We start from the raw sequence: 23,249 nt of genomic DNA, 5'->3' as shown, positions 1-23,249 counted from the left end.
AGACCTACACACGGTCGCGCACTACCTACAGAGCAAAAACCCGGCTGAGTAGAAATTCGGCGCGACACTGGGTGTTACTTGACATTCTCTTTGTTGAACTGAATTTCCAGACCCCCCATTTCCCGTTCTGAAATTTCTTTGTGTGTTTTGATTCCAGTGCATCAAATCAATCATGAGGATTGTACTTACCATACTGTTCGTGTTGTCGATGATAATCACATCAAATGGTAAGTGAAGCTTGTATTTTCCGAATATACACTGAGAACTTTTCTCCTGTGGGTAGCTTTTACTTTGACGCTGGTAAAACATGTTGATTTCTTGAAGAGATTATTTTATTATAGCTTGATTTTTGTAAGAAATTTTTGCTTCTATTCTAGCTCATGACTTTTTCCAGTCATCACGGCAGCACGAGTTTAGACCGTCCTTCATTATATTAGTCTTGAGTAACGTACTTTGGTGCTTATTAATTTATTTATATTTATTTGTATTTTTGTCTTATTTATAAAAGGTAGCTCAGCGCTTACCACACTGCTTTACATGCGTGCCATTGACAGAATAACATATAAAGTAACATAAACTTTGAATCAAGAGAAACTGATAAACGAAAAACAATTAACGAAGAAAACCCTAAATAACAACATACACATAACCGAGTGTCAATCAGAATCGTACAATGTAAATAAAAGTCGATGTGGTGGGCCATGTCAGGAGCTAGGCTAGAGGTCAGCAGTGATGTTTGAGTGGCTTCTTGAAAGATAGCTGTGACTCTACCATTCTAAGTGTAGCGGGAAAGTCATTTCATGAAAATGTACTCCTTTACGCAAATTTACTACGACATAATTATAGTCTGACTTTAAGTTTGTATTGTGACTTGTGCCATTGGTCTGAGATGTTTTACTAATTATTTTCACAACTTTTCCCCGCGATCTTAGGATGTCGCGTGGTCCGTATCTCCAACGACCGCCTGCCCCAGAACGGCTCCCCAATGATGACGACCTACTCGCTTACGGACATGGCCTCATCGGGGCGCTACGTGTACCGCAGCGACACCAGCGACTTGTACCTGTACTTCACCTCTGGAAAATGGGTTGTGGGGATTACTGTTGGAGCGCTAGATGGGTACACTATGTACACGACGGACGACCATTTCAACGCAGACGAAATAACAGGGACGTTCTTCTCCAAGCAGCACGGTGTCTGGGTAGAGTCGCCAGACGTCAACATATCATGCACAGGTGAACATGGCAGATTCATCGTGTTTCCTTAAATACGTGTATATTTTTTGCTTCTACTCATATTCAGCCAACATTTCCTGCAACCATCTTCCTCATACACACACACGCGCTCGCGCGCGCGCGCGAACACACACACATAAACACACACACACACACACACACACACACACACACACACACACACACACACACACACACACACACACACACACACACACACACACACACACACACACACACACACACGCACACACACACACCCCCACACACCCCCACACATACTCACACATACACGCACACACATACACACAAACAAACATACGCACAAACGCTTACACACACAAATACACATGCACACACACATACATAGTTTACATACATACGGACATACACAAACATGTGGACGCACACACGCATGCACACACACAAACACACACTTTCCATGATACACTTGTTTCTAATCATCTTCGTCGATCGTGCCTTTCAGTGGAGAACGTCGCCCTGGGAAAACCTGTTTCCCAAAGCAGCACCCATGGCTCCAATACAGCGGAGTTAGCTGTGGACGGCGAGAAAGGCACGTCTGTGCCCGCCAACCAATGTACCCTGACCAACCCTGAGGACGACCCGTCGTGGCAAGTGGACCTGCGGAGAAACCACGCAATTGGAAGTGTGCGAGTTAAAAACCGAGGGGACTGTTGTGGTAACTAGAATATTCTACGTTTAGTGCAATAGACAGCCATGCACTATCAAGATGGAAAACTGTGTGGCATATGTTATGTGGCATATGATTTTAGAAAATGTTACATGCAATATTATCTTACGAGCTTGACATTTTGTTTTTGAAAACGGTGTTTGGGTGCCCTTGTTCTACTGCATTGTTGACTCTTGTTAAGCCTTCTGAGTTCTTTTGTAATGGACCAAGCACATAGCCAGGAAATGACGATTTTGTAGCTATCTGATCTGTATCTGATCTGATTTCTATCTCTATGTTTTATTTTTGCATTCCTGTGCTTTTTAGAGCAGAAAATACAGAAATGCAAAAATAAAACGAAGAGATGAAAATAGTCTGCCAAGACTGGCTTGTGCTGAGTTTTCCCAGGTGGGGCATGGAAATTCCCAATGTAACAGGAGAACCGTGTATATTTACCGATAACGTGTCTGTTAGCTAGCTATTACTAGTTGGTGTCATGAGCACTAGATTATTTGTCAGTTGAGCCATTCTTAAATTGATATGTGTAGAGTGACAACAAAATACGAAAGATTTGGTAAAACAAGTACCATGTATGTTGTAGAATGTAGAATATAATGTTAGAAGTAGATATAGTCACACATACCACTATATTTTTCTTTCTATGTTGTTTGTAAAAAAAAAAAACTTCAATTAGCCCTCGGGCATGTATTTGCAATGAACTTTCTTGTAATAATCATTTCCATCTGGTTTTATGTCACAGGAGGCCGCCTGCACGGTTTTATTGTCCAGGTAAAACAAGCAGGCCAGTCCTGGCAGCGCTGCGGTGCCCAGTACAGCGAGACGCCGGAGGACGGACAGAGCATCCTGGTTGACTGCGGACGTCCCATGGTCGCTAGATACGTGCAGATCAAGCTGCCGGGAAAGTCAGAGAGTCTGTCTCTTTGCGAAGTGGAGGTGTTTACTTACGTGGGTGGGTAACGTGAATTTGTTTTACTGTGTTAGTTATTATTGCAGAGATGTGCTAATGTCATATGTACATTTCAGGGAGTCAAGTCAATTACGTCAAAGTTTATTGCACCACGATTGTAACACTTACAATGTATGGCAGATAATAATAAGAATACTAGTTCGTATCAGTCTTAAACACGAGCAGATACCATTGGCCGACACTGCTTCGTGTTGTCTTGTCAATCTCAAATATTTACGTTCTCAAAGACTGACTTCGATGCTTTGCAATTGGTAGGTAGAAATGTGACCTCTTTGTGCATACAGGCCTCCCCAAGATCTGTGACAGCAAGGAGAACCCTCAACTGCCCTCATGCTAAAACACTCACTTTGAATTTCAGGATGTCCTCGTGGCCACATCGTCTACGGGGGTTACTGCTACAAGCCCCACAACACCGCGAAGACCCGCCAGGAAGCCCTGACAACGTGCCGACAGGAGGGCGGCGTGCTGGCCATGCCACGGCATCGCCACACCAACCGGTTCCTGACTGGTGTGGCGACTCGTGTGGACACCCGCAGCGACTTTTTCATCGGGCTGTCCAAGGAGAGCGAGGAGTGGGCCTGGGACGACGGGAAGCCACTGTGTGGGTACCGTGGATGGGGAGCCGGGTACCCGTCCACAACAGGCAACAACTGCACGGTACTGCGCTTTGACGGCAGCTGGCAAGATCGGCCTTGCGAGACGACGGCCAAGTTTATCTGTCAAACCCAATGTGAGTATCTTTATCTGTGCAGTTAAGATTCAGAAGGCTGCGCACAACCTGCTAACCGAATTCCCTGTTTATAGATCTTCTTTCACTTCTGCCGAACAAAAACTCTTTATAAGTCCGATACATCCCATAATATATCAAAATGCTGGCCAGTTGGGAAATTCATCTTCCATCTCCCACTTAAACGAGGCCAAATCCTCCAATTGCTTAAGTAGAAAGAGATTTAGAATATTTATTCCACTTTAACCTATTTATGCTTTTATTTGTGCTACTCTAGCTACACACACACACCCAATTAGCCACAGGCATGAATCTGTCATTTGATGTTATTATCATCATCATTTTATGTATGTGATTGTTCGCTTTGAAAAGATTTTAATTCTATCAAATCTGGAACGCACAGCTACAGTGGACCTTACAACTGTCGGGTACCAACAACATGGCGAGGGGTTTTTCCGGGTTTCCACAACCAGGAAAACGTTTGATGAGGCAAAGCTCGCCTGTGACCGGTTCGCCGGAGGCCGTCTTGCTCAGCCCAAAACGGAGGACCTCAATGACTACATACAAGGCAAGATAGGAGAGGCGTCCCTGGACGATGGCGCTAGAATCGGTATCAGAATTCAGACAACTGAGGTATGTAGATATGTAAATGGTGGTTATTCATCCATTAACCGACTGGCCTGACTTCTTAAGACTGACAATGCTGCAAAGCCAAGAGTCTGTTGACTAATTGCAATGTACAGTGGATATTCTTTTGCTCTTATTGCCCTTTTTTCTGTACTTGGTACCGGCATTATACTAGTAGTTGGTGATTCATCCAATACACAGAAGGTTTGAACTACTGCTAGGAGCCTTAATTGATTCCATGGTTGGCTGCATTGATTAGTATTCATTTTTACTTCAACGTGTATTGATCAATTCAAAAAGACACAAGTCGAGGGAGAGGCTACAGTGACGATGGGAATTAGTAAGAAGATTTGAAGTGCGTATGACACACGAACAAAAATAGAAACGTTGTGAGACAATGATAAAGAAGATAGCAACATCTTTTTTTGTTTCTAAAAAAACTGGCTTTGTTGCGTTTTATTAGGAGCCGTGGTCATTTCTGGACGGGACCCAGGGAGATACCTCCCACAGCAACTGGGCACCGGAACAACCCTCGGGAAAGGGCTGCGCTACGATGACGTCAGATGGCAGATGGAGCATTGGGGACTGCGAAGAAGAGGCACCCTACGTCTGCCAGATTGGCAAGTAGCTTGCAAACTCTCTCTCTCTCTCTGTCCCTCTCTCTGTCTGTCTGTGTGTGTGTGTGTATATATATATATATATATATATATATATATATATATATATATATATATATATATATATATATATATATACATATATATATATATATATATATATACAGGAGCCCGCCATGTAACGGAAATCGCTTATATCCCTGTTACTTTTGATCCAACACAGAGACGTTCTGTCACCGAGACCTTTCGACCAGTCACTCCGGTATTCCTAAATAGACTCTTACTCTTAGACACTTGGATCCCTGTTTCTCCTCGCACTTATTCTGTGGAGTTTGAATAAAAAGATTGAATTTACAACGATAGAAGAACAGAAGTATTTCGACTGTATTCATGAAATAAAACATTTTTGCTGAATTTCAGGTGACGTGAGCAGCTGCGAGGAGGAACCTGTTCCATTAGGTACGCCGGCTTAACTAACATCATTAATTACAAATTTGAAATATTTTTGGTTGCATTTGTGAGGAATAGAATGGCAAGTATGAATATCCACAAATACTTGCCACTGTTGAAGGAAGGTAGATTACTTTAATATAGACGATGACAACATTATTTGCTACAAAGACAAATATGGCTATGGGATTTGACATCTTTATGCTGACATTAAATTTGTTGAACTATAACTATGCAGTAGGAAAATTTATAACTTTGGACTAGAACTTTGCATTTCCGGACGTAGAGATTAAATTCACCAACTGTATCATTTTCTACTCGGCAGTGTACTGTGGTGGACAAGTGAGTGGAAGTTCTGGCCAGATCTCATCCCCTGGCAATGAAGAAGATGCCAACTACCCGAACAACCTTCGGTGCCGGTGGGACATCACAGTACCAGAGAACAAACGGATAGAGTTAACGCCTGTAGAGTTTGACCTGGAACGGAACGATAGTCTCCAAGTGAACGACGTGTGTATCCATGGGTACAGCGTCGCTGTACTGACAGGATCTGACGTTCCCTCTCCAATCGTCACCAGCACCAACAAGGCTACGGTTTCCTTCACCTCCGATGACTCGTACTCCGGGAAAGGTTTCAGGATCAACTATCGAGGTACGTTATCTTTGATGCCTTCGCACGAGTCACGTTGAAATATTCCAAAAATTCAAAACCTTAAAAAGTGTACGTAGGCACCTTCCATCTCGAGAGATGATGGTAGCACTTATAAGTATGGTGTCTGGTGTGGCTAAATAGCTCAATCTTTGCATAAAAACCATGAATACTGAAATGAAAACTTTTACACCAAAAAATTATATTTTTCTATTTCCATTTCAGCCGTCTCCCTATTCGAGACTCGATCATCGCGAAGTTTGGACGACGTGATGCAGGAGCAAGGAAGAGTCAGAAGCGAAAGAGGCCTGGTAGTATGTAACAGTTATTTGGTATCCGGCACAGCTATATTGCAGAAACTAAATTAGTTCATAATAATACATTTTGTTTGATTATATTTGACAGTCTATGAGCAGGAAATGGTGATAAAGCAATTCTATGTACAATTGTAGTTATGTATCAGTCAGGAGCCACTGTAGATGTATCTTGCTACATGGACAACGAACAATGGCTAATGTGCACTAGTTTACAAAGGTTTAATTTCTCTCTTGTTGAGACAGCTACTAGTGTAAGAACAGGTGGAGATTGAAATACACGGTTTATCTAGTTGCATGGGGAATTTTCTTAACTGCTTTATGGAAAATATGGCAACGTAATCTTGATAACCAGACTGATTATGCATCTCGCCTTTATAGGGTGTCATCAACGTTGTGGGTGGCATTCTGTCGGGAGTCAAAAAAGTTATGGACATATTTAGTAGCCTGGAGGAAGATCGACGACACCAAGAAATAATGAACGTGATGACTCAAGTCCAGAACAAACTGGAGGAAGTTGATGACAAATTTGAACAGCAAGGCATCACAAATGCATTGAATAACCAGATCCAATTGACAAATATCATTCACTCCCCTTCTACAACAAAACTTGACGGTTTGCTCAGGCAGATGAGCGATCTGCGCGTGGATTCAAACGGAACATTTCAGCCTGAGGGAGACGCGCTAGCTCTGGCGCAGACAGTGTTAAGTCCGGACTCAGAAGGCATGAGTCAGGTATGAGATTGGCTTTATCATTAGGTCTTTATCATTAGGCTTTATCTTTAACTCATAGATTTTGTATGTATTTTTTTTCAAAAGATCAACAAGACAGCATACAATCAGGAACATATCATAGTATACGCAAATGAGCTAATGTTCATCCATTTGGTCCTGTTTTATCGAAGGCTTGGGTGCCACGTGTTTATGAACCGTTTTGTATTTCGTATCGTTCTGTAGATACTGGGCAACATGCACAACTTGGTCATGGGAAGGCCATCTGTGTTGAATCCGCAACAGAAGCCTATCCTTGAAACGATGGAGGCCTTTTTCAGGAATGAAAATCTTCAGAGTTTCGAATACTGGGCCAAGGTAAACCTTTTTATGTCCTTTCTTACTAATCTATGGTAGATTGAATGGTGTTTGTACATATTTGCATATAGTGTGTTTCTGTGTAGAGTCAATTCCGCGTCACCGAGTGGGTTGTTATTGTCATTATTTAGAAATGTTTTGAATTCTTTGTAATTGTTTGTCTAAGAAATTTCATAATTTGGAAATATTTTGAACATCTTGTCAATATTCTAAATAATTCCCTGGTTTTCTAAAACGTTTGAAATATTCCTGATGTGGATTATGACATTTCCAATAGTTTCTAAATATTTCTAACAGCACTCTACCATTTTTTACCATTATTTCGAATTATTTCTAACATTTTGTAAATAGGTCAGTGGGATGGGAAGGAAGTAATTCACACATCCCTGTGAAGTACAGGGTAGACTGCCTGGGTGTCAGGCATTGATGCCTTACAACAAAAGAGCCACCAGTGTCCAGCAGTGAAATCTAAGAATATACAGAGGAAGACAGAAGAGTAGGATTAGCACCTACTTTTATGGGGGCAATTACCCACATCTACCATTTGGTTATTTGTTTGAAATAGTTCTAAATATTTCGAATTGTGAAAGAAACACATGGGTAGTTCAAATTTATTCTAAATAAAGAGATCTTTGTACAGTCACATTCAAAATGTTTCAGAAATATATAAATGAATTCAAATATATTCAAATTTTCATTTTCAAATTTTTGAAAAATTTAGAACTTTTGTTACTGGGGTATTCTTTTCTTCTAAATAATTCAAACGTATTAGAAACATGGAGAAAAAACCCACTCGGTGACGCGGAATGGACTCTACTCGTCCTATTCTGTCTTTTTAACCATTTGTAAAATCGAATACATAATTCAGAGGTGCATTGCATTTCCTGCTTTTGTACGATTTTGTTTGATTGAACAAATTGATTGAAATTGATAATGATATTGTGGTTCATGTATTACGTATGAACTTATACTTCATAAATGATAAAAAAGTCAATCACTGCCAATTGTAGTAGCTATGGTTACACGCGTATTAATCCCTCTCTAGTCTACAATCTTGTCTTAAAACTAGATTAAAGTTGCTTCACATTTTTCAACTGAACTAAAGGTTATTATGTTCACAATATATACTTTGTCGGGCCGTTTTCTTCTCACGTTTTGAAAAAAAATGCTCGGCCAGCAGTTTTAAACCATCTAATATACGACTTAATCATATTTTTTTACTTTGATCAGATGGAGACCATCAGCGAATATTTCTTGGAAAGACAAGTCGCCGGATATGGGCTTTGGATCTTCGCCAAGAAACTAACAGGCGGGACAGAAGAAGAGATTAATGGAATCATCAGAGAGGCACGCGGCAGGTTGAGTGAGCAAATGTGCTCCTTGGCTCCTTTCTTCTTTGGTAAGTGGTTTCTTATGCTATTTAATCCCCTATGAAATTGTTTTATTAGCTCTTTAGTATTTTTTTTCTGCAAGTGTTACTCAACTAGTTGTAGAATAGTCCCTGTAACCATACAAAATCCCCTGTACTTTTTGTTGTGTCAATAAAGAATCTAATATACATATATACACAGGTTTCTCCGTTGCAAACACCGTGTGTGACATATATATCGAATGTTTTCACTATACAGGATGGCCAGCAGGCACATATGGTCTCCCAAAGACTACGGAAGGATGTCCTTCAGGGCCCAATGTTGACTGGGAGGACGGTCGGTATGAACATCAGAGAAAGGGCAGTTTCGACTGGGCAAAAGATCGTCGATTGCACTTCAGCGGACGTTTCTCCAGCAACAACCTGGCGAAGGAATTTTGTGTGAAGGTGATATGTAACACCCACACCTTACACGATTATATATATATAAATATATATATATATATTGTCATACATGTCATACATGTATTGTCATACATGTTCTTAGATCTGCATACATACATATTACATACGCATATATAGATAGATAGATAGATATATAATATATATTATAAATATGCATATGTAAGATCTAAGAACATGTATGACCATGTATGCTGTATTTATTTTGTTCTTCTTGTTTTGTGGCTTAAACTAAATAGTTCTAAAGATACCTAATCAATTTTATTGCTCCTCAATAGTTTCTTTATCAACTTGCAGACGAATTCCAGCGGAGATGCAGACAACTGGCCACGAGGGCGTTATTGTGTCCTGAAGTATGGCTCCTGTCCGAAGGGTAAGGATCAGCAAATCTTCAACACTTTCATGCCCTTTTCCCCATACGGTTTCCACGTTTTCTTTTGTGTCATCTGGGAGTCGTACCTACCTCATGTCTCCAAATGTCTTGGCTTTATGATAGTATTGAGTCTCACTCCAAAGTTACATCACAGTTGACTGTTTAATGTGTGTGTCGAAGGCTTGTGTCTTCTCGTAGTCTCTAATATGTCCGTTGCTGTTGGTTTTGTGTTTTCTTCATTGCTCTGTGGGTGTAATAATATAAAAAAAAGTCATGTAACGACTTCTTTGCTCTCATAAGAAGTCAAGTGACTAAGTTGAGCCTCATTTCAGCTCGATAGAACGAATTGGTCTTTGTTTAACTTGTGAAAACTATCATATGCATGTAACTAAAATAAATTATGAAGGCATTTTGAACCCCGAACATACAGAATCTGAGCAACCTGTTTACGAACTGCAGATTACAAGCTTCCAACTACATGTATTCTACTTTGTTGACAAGGTTGGCGCTCTTGAGGTGCTTCTTTTTACATGTCACATAATCACAGTCATAATCATGATCATGATCGTCTTCACAAAGTCAAAGTCAAAGTTTATTGCACAACGATTGTCACGGGTACAATGTATGTCAAATAATAAGGTTACTAGTTGGTCTAGTTTATCATAATGCTACATATATGGTCAATGGTTACTGTGTTTGGCAGAGTGTTATAAAGAACTACTGGCTAGAAAATATTTCAACTCTACACGTATGTTCTACATTACGCTAAACTATACTTATGAAGGGTACAGTGAGCAGTTGCACCTATACTAAACATGTTCTATGACTACTAAACAGAGGGTCGACTAAATTACTTGCCAGGAATGTTACAATTCTACATATAAATACATGTACAGGTCTGAAGTGGGGGAAGCTAGCATTTCCGGGCGGCACATGGACCGGAGTTGTTCCGGACGGGCGCGTGGACAGTGACAGCATAGAGATGGAGTACTGCTGCCAGGAAGACGGATTTGCATCGAACCCCATCAACCTACCGCCGAGACGCTCGTTCTACATGCTGCGATTTGGGGGCGAATGCCAGCAGGTACAAGTTAGATTGTCTAGTTCTAGATTGCGTGTCTTTGTGGTTATCTTTAGTTAGTAATATCCATGTAGAGCGCCATGGGAGACTCAATTGTAAGGTCGGGCACATCATGATCATAAACATCTCAAATCTAGTAACACCACCAACGCAGACAAACGCACGGACAACAGACATACTCATTTGCACCTGAGTGAAGTGAGGAAAGTCGTGTAAAGTGCCTTTCCCAAGGGTCAAGATCGGCGTGGCACGGCAGGACTCGAACCCTGAGCCTCTTGGTTCCAAGCCGAAAGGTCTGTCGTTACGCCACACATGGCAAACGTTTGTTTTTTTTTCTCCAAATTTTGGTCTCTGTGGTTCTAGGTTGCGGGAATGACTGTGCGAGAAGAGTGGGTTGAGTACAAAGGTAACGGCTTCGCGGTTGGAGTGACCCCAGACGATGATGGTGATGATGACAACAGCCACAAGCTCTACTACTGCTTCTACAGCGTACCGGGCTCTAACATCGACGCTACACAGATCGTCGTCTCAGCAGCCGTGTCACACACAGCCAATGTACTCAACTTTGTTACAAGCGTCATCATAAGCTGCGCAGCTGCTCTGTGGGTAGTCAGATGATCAGAAGTCTTAAAGGCAATGCAATTTCAGGGTGGCAAGGCTAGATGTTCAACTTCAATTTTCTGATCATTGTATCAACCATATCCTATAACGTACTGATATCTGCGAGCCAAACATGTGATGTCGCTGACGGAAAACGGTTGCTATTTATGGGCTATACAATAAAAATAAAATTAGAATAAAGAGACGCCTCACGTGGCTTTCTGAGGCTATTTCAAACACTTCAATTATGAGATGATGCCAGAAATGCCTGAAAAATGGCATTAGATGTCAATATCAGACAGTTTTCCAGTTTTACAATTCTTTTTTTTTTGCCGCCCTGAAATTGCATATTGGATGTCTTAAACCACAGGAAACAGTACTTAAAAAGAAAGTATTCTTCTTACATTTCTTGTTACATTGCTAGGGTTGGCGAGATTTTTCTAGGGTCGGCCGGAAAGCCGGAAACACAACATTTTATTCACATAATCATACATGTACATACCTGTATTCAATTTTATGTGGTGATGAAGTAGTAGAAAGTATGATCGTGAAATATATTATCCTTCCTCTATAAGATATATCGGATTGAATGAAATCAACTTAATATCATATAATTGTAGTTGTTGCATTAATTGAAGCACCTGTGAAGTAGTTTTTAATCGTTACGACCAAGCAATTCTGCTGACAAATGATTTGTACATACATGTGTGCGTGTGTGCTTGTTACATTTTTTCATAGTTATCCTCAGAATAATGTATTTCTAAATTGTAGTAAGAGCATTTTGTTTGAGACTTGGATTTGACTGGAGTGACTGAATAACTTTGATGTTGGGTTATTACATGAGGCAAGACTGTAAGGGGAACAAAATTATATTTGCTGTGTATAATGACACTAAAATTATAAACAATTTTACGGTCATCGAGCACAGACATTTTTAAGAAAGGCTATTTATTTTGTATGCCTAGTATTGACGAAATATTGATTTAAATTTTTCCACTTATGTTTGATATTTTATTACTTGCATTTTGACATTTATTTCAGTCAAAAAAATCTCATTTGCTTGTTTATATGCTATTGGCCCATATATTTGTGTGTATAACTGATCCACATACTATTGTATACGTTTTGGTTCTGATCCAAACTACTGTATTATCAAATAGAACTAAATAGTGGAGCAGATAACATCAAATTTTGGAGGAATCTTTCAAATTGTGATACAAGCACCAAACTTGGTACAAATACTCATGAGACATTACTCTTTTGAAAAAGTACGCGGGCCACTCTATTTGACTTTTGGCGCATGCTACAGTCATGATTTTTATGTAGTAGAAAGCTGTTAAAGTAAGGAAGAAGTGACATAAATTTGGTGTCTCTAGCTGCTTGCGTTGGAACTACAGAGGCGTTTTTTTGCCGGTGCACAATTTGCTTCAAGCATGGAGGTCTTTTTTACCTCCATGCTTCAAGGGCGCTTTTTTTGCTTCGGAAGGTCGGCAGTACCAAAAAGCGCCCTTGGAGCAAATTTTTGCACAGGCAAAAAAAAAACGCTCCTGCAGTTTCAACGAAAGCAGCTAGAGATACCAAATTTACGTTACTTCTTGCTTGCTTGCTTGTATCACAATTTGAAAGATTATTTCAGTTATCTGCCCGCACTAATCTTATAAGTACTACTATACCTATATGATATTGCTTTAGGTGCTTTAAAGGACCACCTCAAGATGTTGTTCTTGTATGTTATTGTTGTAACAACGACACATTCTACTTGATATAGTTTCTAAACCATAAATATCAATATATATGATTGGACTTGATGTCATTTATTTGGCGTCCATTTTCAGAATCCTCTGTTTGAAAATTCTGAGTATTTTTCTCTGTCAGAAGACTGTCTTCAGCCAACCTGGAAAAGATGAAGAGTTGAATTATTACCAGCTTGACTGCTTTTAAATACGAAATAAGAAGAAATAAAAAAAAAACAAAAAACACGGAGATGTCACCCCCATCCCATGACCCTGATTAGTATGTTCCTTACGAATCGTCCCCAGGATTTGACGTCATCATAGAGCAGGTTCCCAGGGCAGGCTGTGGCGCCGACGTCACGATGTCCGTACAGAGAGTACCCAGACCTGATCTTACCCTGCAGGATACAGGAAAAACATCGTCTGAATAGTTCTTATGTACAGGGAGTAGCCAGACCTGATCTTACCCTGCAGAGTACAGGAAAAACATCCGTGAATAGTTCTTATGTACAGGGAGTAGCCAGACCTGATCTTACCCTGCAGTGTACAGGAAAAACATCGTCTGAATAGTTCTTATGTACAGGGAGTAGCCAGACCTGATCTTACCCTGCAGAGTACAGGAAAAACATCGTCTGAATAGTTCTTATGTACAGAGAGTAGCCAGACCTGATCTTACCCTGCAGAGTACAGTAAAAACAACGTCTGAATAGTTCTTATGTACAGGGAGTAGCCAGACCTGATCTTACCCTACAGGGTACAGGAAAAACATCCGTGAATAGTTTTATCAGGATGTTTATCCGTGAATAGTTTTATCAGTCACTGAGACTCTTTCTACACAGCCAAGTCTTGCATTCAGTCGACGTTTCGGTGACCATCTGTCACCTTACTCAGGGCAATTCTGACTGGTTCACATTGCACTGCAGCACAGGTGTCGCTGCTATAGATGCATTCCCAAACGTAAAATATTGCCATATCTAAACATATGCGTGGCTACAGGCAACTGTGAACCAGTCAGTATTGCCCTGAGGAAGGTGACAGACGGTCACCGAAACGTCGGCTGAATAAAAGACCTGGTTGTGTAAAAAGAGTTGCTTTACTTAATGGACAATTCTGCGGGAAGCAACCAGAGGACTTGAGTTAAAGTATGGTGTGGGGTGACGTGTGGCGTAGCGGCAGCGTGCTCGACTCGGAACCAAGAGGTCCCGGGTTTGAGTCCTGACATGCCACCGATCTTGTGCCCTTGGGACTTTACACGACTTTCCTCACTTAACTCAATTGAAAATGAGTATTGTCTTGTCCTGTATTCGTCCTCTGCGTTGGTGGTGGCATAAAATAGGCTAATATAAAACTTGAGTGTGCTGTCACCATGTAGAATGTAGGAATATTGAAAGCTGGAGTTTGGAATGTTGGTATATAAAAAAAAGTAGGGTGCATTCCCGTACCAGAGACAGGAGATGAGGCTCTTGGCGGCGGCGATGGCGGAGGCTGTCGGCTTCTGTCCGGTGAAGTCACTAGATATTTATCACTATCAGATAAAGAACCTAAAATAATCTCCTTCTAGTGAATTACTGTGATAGAAAGTCTGTGTCTGTGGAAGTGACGTCATGGCAGCACGACAGTAGGCGGCGGGTGTTTGGGCTCCTGATAAGAAGCTTTCTTTTCAACGGAATTCGAGCCCAAGGACGACTGTTGCGCACAAAGCAGGTCCTACGTCGTTTAGGAGATATTCCTTGAGGTGGTCACGCCAAAATTGGACGAAATGAGTACGAGGAAGACGCGTGGAGCGGCGGCAAAGAGACATGGCTCGTCTGCCGACATCAGGGAAGAAGAAAATGGCGACGACGACACAGACACCAGGTCAGATTTTGAGTCGTTTGTGCGAGAACAGTTTAAGAAAATCTTAGAGGGACAGAGAGAGCTACAGTCCGAAGTGAGATCCCTTGAAGAAAACCTTGAGAAGAATGTGTTACTGTTAGAGAGTCGTCTCGAGAAACTAGAGAAGAAAAACGAGGACGTGGAAGCTAAGGTGGTAGAATTCCAGCGTGACGCGGACGAACGGATTAAGTACATCACACAGAAACTCAAGGCGACTGAAGGACTGGTGGAAGAACTGCAACTCAAGAGCAACAAGTTGGAGCGGTTTTCAAGACGGAACAATGTAAGAATTATCGGCCGGAAAGTGGTGAAGGGGGAAACTGTTTAACGACCGTCGAAAAGATCTTACATGAAAAGTTTAGGTCTTGATCGAGTTAAGATAGAGCGGGCGCATCCTGACGGGCCGAAGAGCAAGAGTGACGGCGACGGAACACCGCAGCATATCCTGTTTAAGCTGAACAGCTATCAGGACAAGATAAGTATCATGAAGGTCGCACGGGTCAAGCTAAAGAATGAAGGTTATTACTTCACGGACGATCTGACCACGGCAGACTTGCAAGAGAAACGGAAATGGAGGGATCAAGTCAGAGAGGCGTACGGGAAAGGCCTGAAGTATCGATTCTTTAACGGATTGTGGAGAGATGGCAAAGGAAAACCTGTGAGTTTTTGAGCATGGTGGGATAAAAGTTACATGTGGCCTAAATATTTATGTCTTGTTTACTCTCATGGGTTGTGACTTTTTCAGGAGCGAATTGTGTATGGCTCTAACATAAAAAAGAAGAATTCCATAAAAGGAGCCACTTCTCCGCCAAAGTTGCTGTTACAGTTAATAGCAATGCAAGTTCGTGAAGCTACGTCTATATGTATGGTTATTGTCGTATTTTTCTTAGTTAGTTTGTATATTGGTGTGTGTTGTTCCTATTTAGTAGTGACCAGCTTGAAATATCCTAAGCAGGTACCAGAACAGGTGTACGGGACGGTAGTACGGTACACATGCCACGTTAATTTCCATATCAAAAGGACCGACAGACCAGGTGAGCAAGGTGTGTCATTCCTTTCTGTCGGGATGCACACAAGCCTGACATTACATGTATGTAAATATTGTTTTTGTCTGCATGGCACATGGTTCTTTGTTTTTGTATGTTGCTGTATTGATATACATACATTATTTGAGTTATATATATCTACTTATACGGAACCTTACTACTTTGTTAGTCAAACTTTCGGTTATGTTTATTATATACTTGCTTTTTGCGAACGCCCTCTGTCGTTTCAGATGGATATGATATGTTTATGTTTTGTTTACTATACTCATGGCTTTATCAAAAATTAATATCGGTAGTTATAATTGTAATGGACTGGGTGATCGAAAAAAGCGAGTGGAAATATTCACATGGTTAAGAGATAAAGCATATGACATCTACTGTTTACAAGAGACCCATTGTACAGAAAAAAATGAAGAAGAATGGCAAACCGACTGGGGGGCTCCAATTTTGTTTTAATAACGGATCTAGCAAGAGCAGAGGCGTAATAATTCTTTTTTAAGAAAAAATATTCTGTATACAATTCATCAAATACTGAGTGACGACTTGGGGAGATGGATGATAGTGGAAATTACAGTCAACTCACTCCGGTTCTGCTTGACGAATATCTATGCTCCAAATATAGACGAACCTTCTTTCTTTCTTAATCTTGAAGATGAGATACAAAAGTGTACTGACACCGCAAAACATACAATTATTGTAGGCGACTTTAATACAGTTTTTGGACACTCAAATGGATAGAACGGGACATAGGGACTCAAATTATCACCCTAACTGTCTCCAAGCTATTAAGTCGTTATGTGCTAAGCTGGATTTGATAGATATATATAGGTATAAGAATCCGAAAACAGTGCGTTACACATGGCGCCGTCGTTCTCAGGCCAGCCGCATTGATTACTTCTTGATTTCCTTTTCGTTGACTTCTTCTGTAGATAAGGTGGTCATAGCGGAGAGCCTGAGATCAGACCATGCGCTAATCGGGATCTCTTTGATTGATTCAGATGTACACCGAGGCCCTGGTTTTTGGAGGTTTAACATTGATCTCTTACAGTATCCAGAGTTTATAAAGGAAACATCTTCCTTTATCAAGGAGTTTTTTGAATTTAATAGGAAGTCAGCGAATCCACATACAGTGTGGGACTCTTTTAAATGTGCAGTTCGTGGGCATGTAATTAAGTTCTCCTCATGGAAACTTAAAACAAATAGAAACAAGGAGCAGTCTCTCATTAGTGAGATCGATGGGTTACAAAAGAGGTTAGACCTGTTATACGACATTGAGGTTTTCCAAAGTCTACAAGAGAAGAGACGACAATTAGAATTGATTTACCAAAATAAGACGACTAATTTAATTTTGAGTGGCAGGGCAAAGTGGATGGAACATGGAGAAAAATGCTCCAAACTTTTCATGAATCTTGTTGAAAGAGGTCAAACTAGAAAAAACATGACAAAATTTATTACTTCCGAGGGAACTGTGAAAACAGAACCTCAAGATATTCTAAATGAACAAATGATGTTTTACTCTGGTCTCTATGCCTTTAAAGAACCTCCGATATCTTTAGATAATGAAATGTTTGAATGCTTTTTTCCCAAGCCATCATTTGTGTATTTATCCGATGACCAACGAGATGGCTGCGAGGGTGTAATAAGGGAAGGGGAACTGAAAATAGCAATTGAATCCTTTTCGGCCGGGAAGTCTCCTGGTTTGGACGGTTTACCCGTGGAATTTTACAAAGAATTTTATAACCTTTTGAAACAGCCTATGTTAGAGTCGTTCAACTACTCCTTTTTCTTAGGTCATCTCTCGGACACGCAAAAAATTGGACTAATTTCCCTATTACTGAAACAAGACGCTGAGGGAAAGGATAAAGAACCCTCAAATATAAAGAACTGGCGACCAGTGACTTTACTGAACTGCGACATTCGGATACTGTCAAAATGCATCGCTCTTCGTATGAAGAAAGTCATGTCTAATTTGATCTCTTATGATCAAACGGGGTTTATGGAAGGGAGGTGCATAAGTGATAGTATCCGAAGAATCCTAGAAATTAATTGAATATTATTATCAACAAGAGAAACCAGGATTGATATTCATAGCGGACTTTGAAAAAGCGTTCGATAAGATTAGAAGAGATTTTATTTTTAAAGTATTAGAGTATGTAGGTTTTGGAAATTCATTTGTAAATTGGATTAAAAGTTTTATATCAGGACACGTCAAGTAAAATAATTAATTAATGGATATATTTCAGATGCATTTCCTTTGTACCGCGGTGTCCGACAAGGCCTGTCCTCTTTCACCCTATCTATTCATATTAAGTGTTGAAATTCTAGCTAATAAGATAAAGGAATAACCCTGCGAATAGAAGGATTGAGAACTCACAACATTGAAACCAAAATTATACAGTTTGCGGATGATTCGAGTTTTCCCTTTGAGCCAAAGCTTGGGGTTTTATACGCTCTTATAAAAGACATAGAAGTTTTTGCCCTGTTATCTAGTCTGATCCCAAATTTTGAGAAATGTAAAATTTTACGTATCGGTTCCCTTAAGGGCGCCAACTTTGTCTTACCATGTCCATGGCCTGTACAGTGGACGGACGGTCCAGTCGATATTTTAGGGATTCATATTCCGCAAAATTTCTTGGAACTTGTGTCGGTTAACTTTGAACGGAAATTTATGAAGTTAGATAAGACCCTCCAGCCCTGGAAAGGCAAAGCCTTGTCTCTTCTGGGAAAAATAACTTTAGTTAATACATTAATAGTTTCTCAATTCATATTTTTGTTCAGTGCACTTCCATCGCCGACCACTGCCTTTTTCGAAAAATATGAAAGAAAAAATCTTTAAGTTTATATGGAGAGGGCGCCCTGAACGTGTTAAAAGAAAAACATTGTACAATACTAAAGAATACGGTGGGCTTGGGCTTCGTAATTTGAGATCTGTCGACCGTAGCCTAAAAGCAGCTTGGGTCCCAAAGATGTACTTAAATAAAGAATGGTTTTGTTCGAGATTGTTGTTTGTATCAAGCCCTATTTTTAGAACCAATCTTATCCCGTTTGTACAGCTCAAATCGCAAGATTTTGATAATCTAATTGGGGAAAAGGTGATTAGTAAGTTTTTAGTCAAGTGATACAATATTGGTTAAAGTTCCAACTGCGCCCCCCAGAGAATACAGTGGAAATTAAACAACAATTGTTGATGCTAAACTCAAATATATGTATTGGGGGAAAACCATTTTACTCCGCCACTTTTTGTAACAAGGGAGTGTTGTTTGTCAATGATATTCTGGATTGTGAGAATAGAGTGTTACCTTTCGAAGACTTTGCACTAAAATTTGGTAATGTGTGTTCTGAATTTACATATAATCAATTGATTTCAGCTATTCCAATTCAATGGAAACAGTTGTTGAGACAGACAAACACACCCTTGAGAGTTTGCATCCCGGTCTGTAGAAATATTACATGGCTCGAAAAGAGAAAGATTAATAAAGCACTATACTTCTTCTTTATGTGCGACAATAGATCATGGGAGCCTCCTTACAAGATCCAATCATCTTGGGAAGAATATTTTAACATTCCAATACATTGGAAACGGGTTATATAGTCTAATATATAAAACTTCTATAGATTCAAGGACACGTATGTTTCAATATAAATTATTATACAAATTTTTAACCTCAAATAAAACATTGTATACTTGGGGATTAATTGATTCCCCTATATGTGATCATTGTAAGGAGGAAGAGGAGACGGTGGTCCATTTGTTTTGGAACTGCCCATATGTAATTGAATTTTGGAAACAGGTGGACCACTGGTACTCAAGTCATACTGGAATGAATCTACAGCTGACCGCTTTCAATGTTATGTTTGGAGATTTAACCGACAATTGTTCAATACTGTCCAACTTAATTATTCTGTTGACTAAAATTTACATCTTTAGAAATCGCCAATGCCCCTCTTAAACTATCCTCCTTTATATCCTTTGTAGCATATTTTTGCAAATTGGAGTTTATAATTGCGAATAGAGGGGGGAAAATACACAAACATATGGGCAAGTGGGAAAAGTTACACCTTAAATTTTGTTCTTAAATTGTTCCTTTTGTCTCGACTAAACTTTCATTTACTATGTGTTACAGTTTTCTTTATGTTTAGATTGATATGAATAAGTATTAATGAATTGGTTTCTGGTATGAGTTTGTTTCTGTTCTTGTAAAACCTGTGCCATGCAAGTCTGTGTATTGTACTTGTTTTGTTTTTGAAAACCTAATAAAAATAACGTGAAAAAAAAAAAAAAAAGTCTGTGTATTCCCTTACCAGAGACACCCCGCAGGAGATGAGGCTCTTGGCGGCGGCGATGGCGGAGGCTGTCGGCTTCTGTCCGGTGAAGTCTCCCAGGAAACAGATCCCGATGGACTCCGTGTTCACGTTGAGGGCATGCGCACCTCGCCTGTCCCAGCCGCGCCCTTCGTACACGTTGCCATCGTTACCGACCAGGAAGTTGTAGCCGATGTCGCTGTAGCCTGGGGGGGGTAGTTTCGTTTGTTTGTTAGTTTGTATGCAAAGACAAATCAATCTCTACTACTGGATAAATAACGGAGATAACTTTAGCCTCCGTAGCAGGCTTATAGAACTGGTGGTTTGGTGGTCTTCGGCTGTTTTCTGATTAGCCCAGTTCTAACGGGGGTAATTCAACCAGGCCAGCTATGTTGTCTATATGCAATCAGAAAACAGCACATAAAAGCTCCCAAAGACCATGAAGACCCCCAAAACCCCCAGTTTTTGGCATGCTATGGAGGCTATGTGTTACCGTACCTCTGCCGTCCATGTGGTAGTTCTGGATGTTCCTGACCTGTAGGGAACAGGAGGACTGGGTGCTACACGTGGCGCCTGCCGAGTGGTGGATCACAACCTGCGGGGAGACGCGTTTCAGTTTATTCAGTCGTGTGGCTCGTCGAGTGTAGCCTATACCAGGCTTGAGGGCGCGGCTGGAAATAGTAGAAATTGGCCAAATAGAGAGATATAACACGCCGACGGAGTTTAGCCATCCAGTTTACAGTTTGCCGGCCCACAAACTGTAAACTGTAAACCGGATGGCTAAACTCCCTCGGCGTGTTATATCTCTCTATTTGGCCAATTTCTACTATTTCCAGCCGCGCCCTCAAGCCTGGTAGAGGCTATGTCGAGTGCACACTGTTCTACGCTCTTTATCCAGGGGTGCCAGAGTATACAGTGCAATTTTACGGTACAATCGTATTAGTATACAGTTCAATTTTACGGAATACAGTACAATCGCACGAGTATTAGTATACAGTGCAATTTTACGGAATACAGTGCAATCGTATTAGTATACAGTGCAATTTACTAGTAAAATTGCACTTTATACTCCTGCTATCTCCTTCCTCGAGATAAGATTGCGTATGTGGGACAAATGAATAGGACAGTTATATGCCAATAAACAAACAAACAAACAAACAGACAAACAAACAAGTTACCTTTGGGACCGGCAGGCTGAGAAAGACGTTATAGTTGGTGCTTCGGGATCCCCATTCCGACTTGGACACGATCCGGGGACAACTTCCCGAGCTGACAACTACTGCCGAACCTCCTGAAGAGCCACCCGCTAAAACAGAGAGCAGAAACATAGGACGGTATAGAAAACACATAACCATATAGCCATAAGGCGTTGACCAAACAGAGGGACCGATTTCCCATTGGTTATCAGGCCGTAACCTCAAAAGTAGTCAGTTATTAGAATAACCGACCACTTTTTGGACCGTGCCATTATACAGGGGACAGGGTATCAGTAGTGTTAAGATTTGTAGTATTTATCTTTCAAAAACGTATTGTAGTTCATTTTGAATAATTTATTTCAGAATACAACACTATTAAAAATATATAAATGAAATTCAAAAAGAAAAAGACAAACGCAACTGAATAGGTAACCTTCTTGGCGAAGGTAACTACCGGAATGTCCATAATCAAGTATCCTATCACGTACCTGAGTATTCTGAAGCAAGTTTAAACTGCAATTTCCAACACAACAAATTGGACTCACCCAAATTTTCTACCGTACGACTCTAGTCTTTGTCAAGGAATGAGCAATCTACCGCTTCCGTGACGTCACGCAGATAACACACTTGATTGTACAGTCGAAAATTGTTGTCCAATTTGTTGTCTTGGAAATTGCAGTTTAAACTTCCTTCACAATGATTTCTACCAACACAGATGAGCCTTCAAGATACGTACCTGAGTAGTCCACGCACCTGGAGCAGGTACAGTGGGTTGTCTCCCTGCCGCACCAGCCCCACTCCGAGCAGCAGTGGTCCAGGGCGTGCGGGTTACACTCGCCCGGGTTGGCGTCAGGGGCCGGGTAGTTCGGGCCGCACCGGCCGTCACTCCGCCACCGCTGGGCAGCCGCTGGGGGAGGGGGTAAGGAGTGATGCAGACTGTTGTATCTAACCCTAACCCTAACCCTAACAACCAACCAACCAACCAACCAGCCAGCCAGCCAGCCAACCAACCAACCAACCAACCGCGCGACTAGTAGCGACTATCATGATCAGAGCAAGGGTAACCAGGATGGGACCCAGTCTACATTATACATGTTTGCCACACTGGGCTAGGTACTGGTCAGGACAAAACGTGTACGAAGTTGAAAGTAGTAGAAATAAAAGCAGATATGTTTTGTAATATGTCTAGAATTAATGAATTGTACAGGTATGTCTAGGTGCTAGGATACAAGCATGAATAAAAGCTTAATTTCTAACATGACCATACACATTCAACAACAAAAAGAGTAAGAAATATGGAGCGTAATTATTGGGAGCTCGAGTAAAAGAGCAACCTTGTAAATTCACCACATACAAATGAATGATTTGTTGAAGCCTAATATTTGTAATAACAAGAAGAAATAAAACGACAATAAAAAAGACAATGTCAGGAAAAAATTACCGTAGGATAGCAGGCAGAAAAGGATGACTAGTCCTTTGGTCTCCATGCCGAAGAATAAATTGGAGCTGGTCCGATCTCCCCGTCCACAAAAACAGGACGGTCGGAAGTCCAAAGTATCAAGGACGGCTAAAAGGAGACTAGATCAAACAAACCCAGCCAGGCTTTTCCGTTTAAACAGGAACATCAGTGACGTAAGTATAGGCAGAGGTAGGTACTGGTGGGAATGTTTCCAGCTAGCTCTTCATCTTATTGATTATTGATCATTAAGGCCACACTGACTTAATTTTATGGATGACAACCTCTTAAGACCCCAAAACTATTGCGCGCGGGCGAATAAAAACAACAACAACACAGGAATACAAAGTTGGTACTATTGTGAATTTG

At 40.8% G+C, this 23,249-nt stretch overlaps 2 protein-coding genes across 4 annotated transcripts in view; one reads left to right on the top strand and one right to left on the bottom strand.

The window, feature by feature from the left end:
• Positions 1–12,519, top strand: part of LOC109472616 — a 16,628-nt gene extending 4,109 nt beyond the window's left edge. For all 3 annotated transcript variants that reach the window (XM_019772423.1, XM_019772426.1, XM_019772425.1), the window contains exons 2-18: positions 158–227; positions 933–1,235; positions 1,723–1,935; positions 2,687–2,896; positions 3,273–3,644; positions 4,045–4,274; positions 4,732–4,888; positions 5,306–5,344; positions 5,661–5,987; positions 6,210–6,298; positions 6,680–7,033; positions 7,256–7,387; positions 8,618–8,786; positions 9,016–9,203; positions 9,516–9,591; positions 10,488–10,675; positions 11,036–12,519. In XM_019772423.1, the coding sequence (XP_019627982.1) occupies positions 173–227; positions 933–1,235; positions 1,723–1,935; positions 2,687–2,896; positions 3,273–3,644; positions 4,045–4,274; positions 4,732–4,888; positions 5,306–5,344; positions 5,661–5,987; positions 6,210–6,298; positions 6,680–7,033; positions 7,256–7,387; positions 8,618–8,786; positions 9,016–9,203; positions 9,516–9,591; positions 10,488–10,675; positions 11,036–11,290 (3,357 nt within the window). In that variant the 5' untranslated portion in view covers positions 158–172 and the 3' untranslated portion in view covers positions 11,291–12,519. The remainder of the gene's footprint in view (positions 1–157; positions 228–932; positions 1,236–1,722; positions 1,936–2,686; positions 2,897–3,272; positions 3,645–4,044; positions 4,275–4,731; positions 4,889–5,305; positions 5,345–5,660; positions 5,988–6,209; positions 6,299–6,679; positions 7,034–7,255; positions 7,388–8,617; positions 8,787–9,015; positions 9,204–9,515; positions 9,592–10,487; positions 10,676–11,035) is intronic.
• Positions 12,520–13,065: 546 nt separating this feature from the next.
• On the bottom strand, positions 13,066–22,978 carry LOC109472684 (peptidoglycan-recognition protein SC2-like). The gene is made up of 7 exons (XM_019772530.1): positions 22,866–22,978; positions 22,161–22,331; positions 21,407–21,534; positions 20,727–20,823; positions 20,229–20,434; positions 13,299–13,403; positions 13,066–13,166 (listed from the first exon to the last, which is right to left on the bottom strand). The coding sequence occupies exons 1-7, from the start codon at positions 22,909–22,911 to the stop codon at positions 13,158–13,160; spliced, it is 762 nt and encodes a 253-aa protein (XP_019628089.1). The 5' UTR covers positions 22,912–22,978; the 3' UTR covers positions 13,066–13,157.
• Positions 22,979–23,249: the final 271 nt, after the last annotated feature.

This window comes from Branchiostoma belcheri, unplaced genomic scaffold (genome assembly GCF_001625305.1).
Source record: "Branchiostoma belcheri isolate BF01 breed outbred unplaced genomic scaffold, Haploidv18h27 scaffold28, whole genome shotgun sequence".
NCBI lineage: Eukaryota > Metazoa > Chordata > Leptocardii > Amphioxiformes > Branchiostomatidae > Branchiostoma > Branchiostoma belcheri.
This window is presented reverse-complemented; position numbering and strand designations above follow the sequence as displayed.

Bases quoted from the DNA above. Each gene is read 5' to 3' on its own strand.
- LOC109472684 (XM_019772530.1), bottom strand. From the start codon at position 22,911: ATGGAGACCAAAGGACTAGTCATCCTTTTCTGCCTGCTATCCTACG. The intron at 21,535-22,160 runs GTACGTATCTTG...TCTCTGTTTTAG, and splicing joins CAGGTGCGTGGACTACTCAG to CGGGTGGCTCTTCAGGAGGT. The intron at 13,404-20,228 runs GTAAGGGAATAC...TGTATCCTGCAG, and splicing joins TCTCCTGCGGGGTGTCTCTG to GGTAAGATCAGGTCTGGGTA.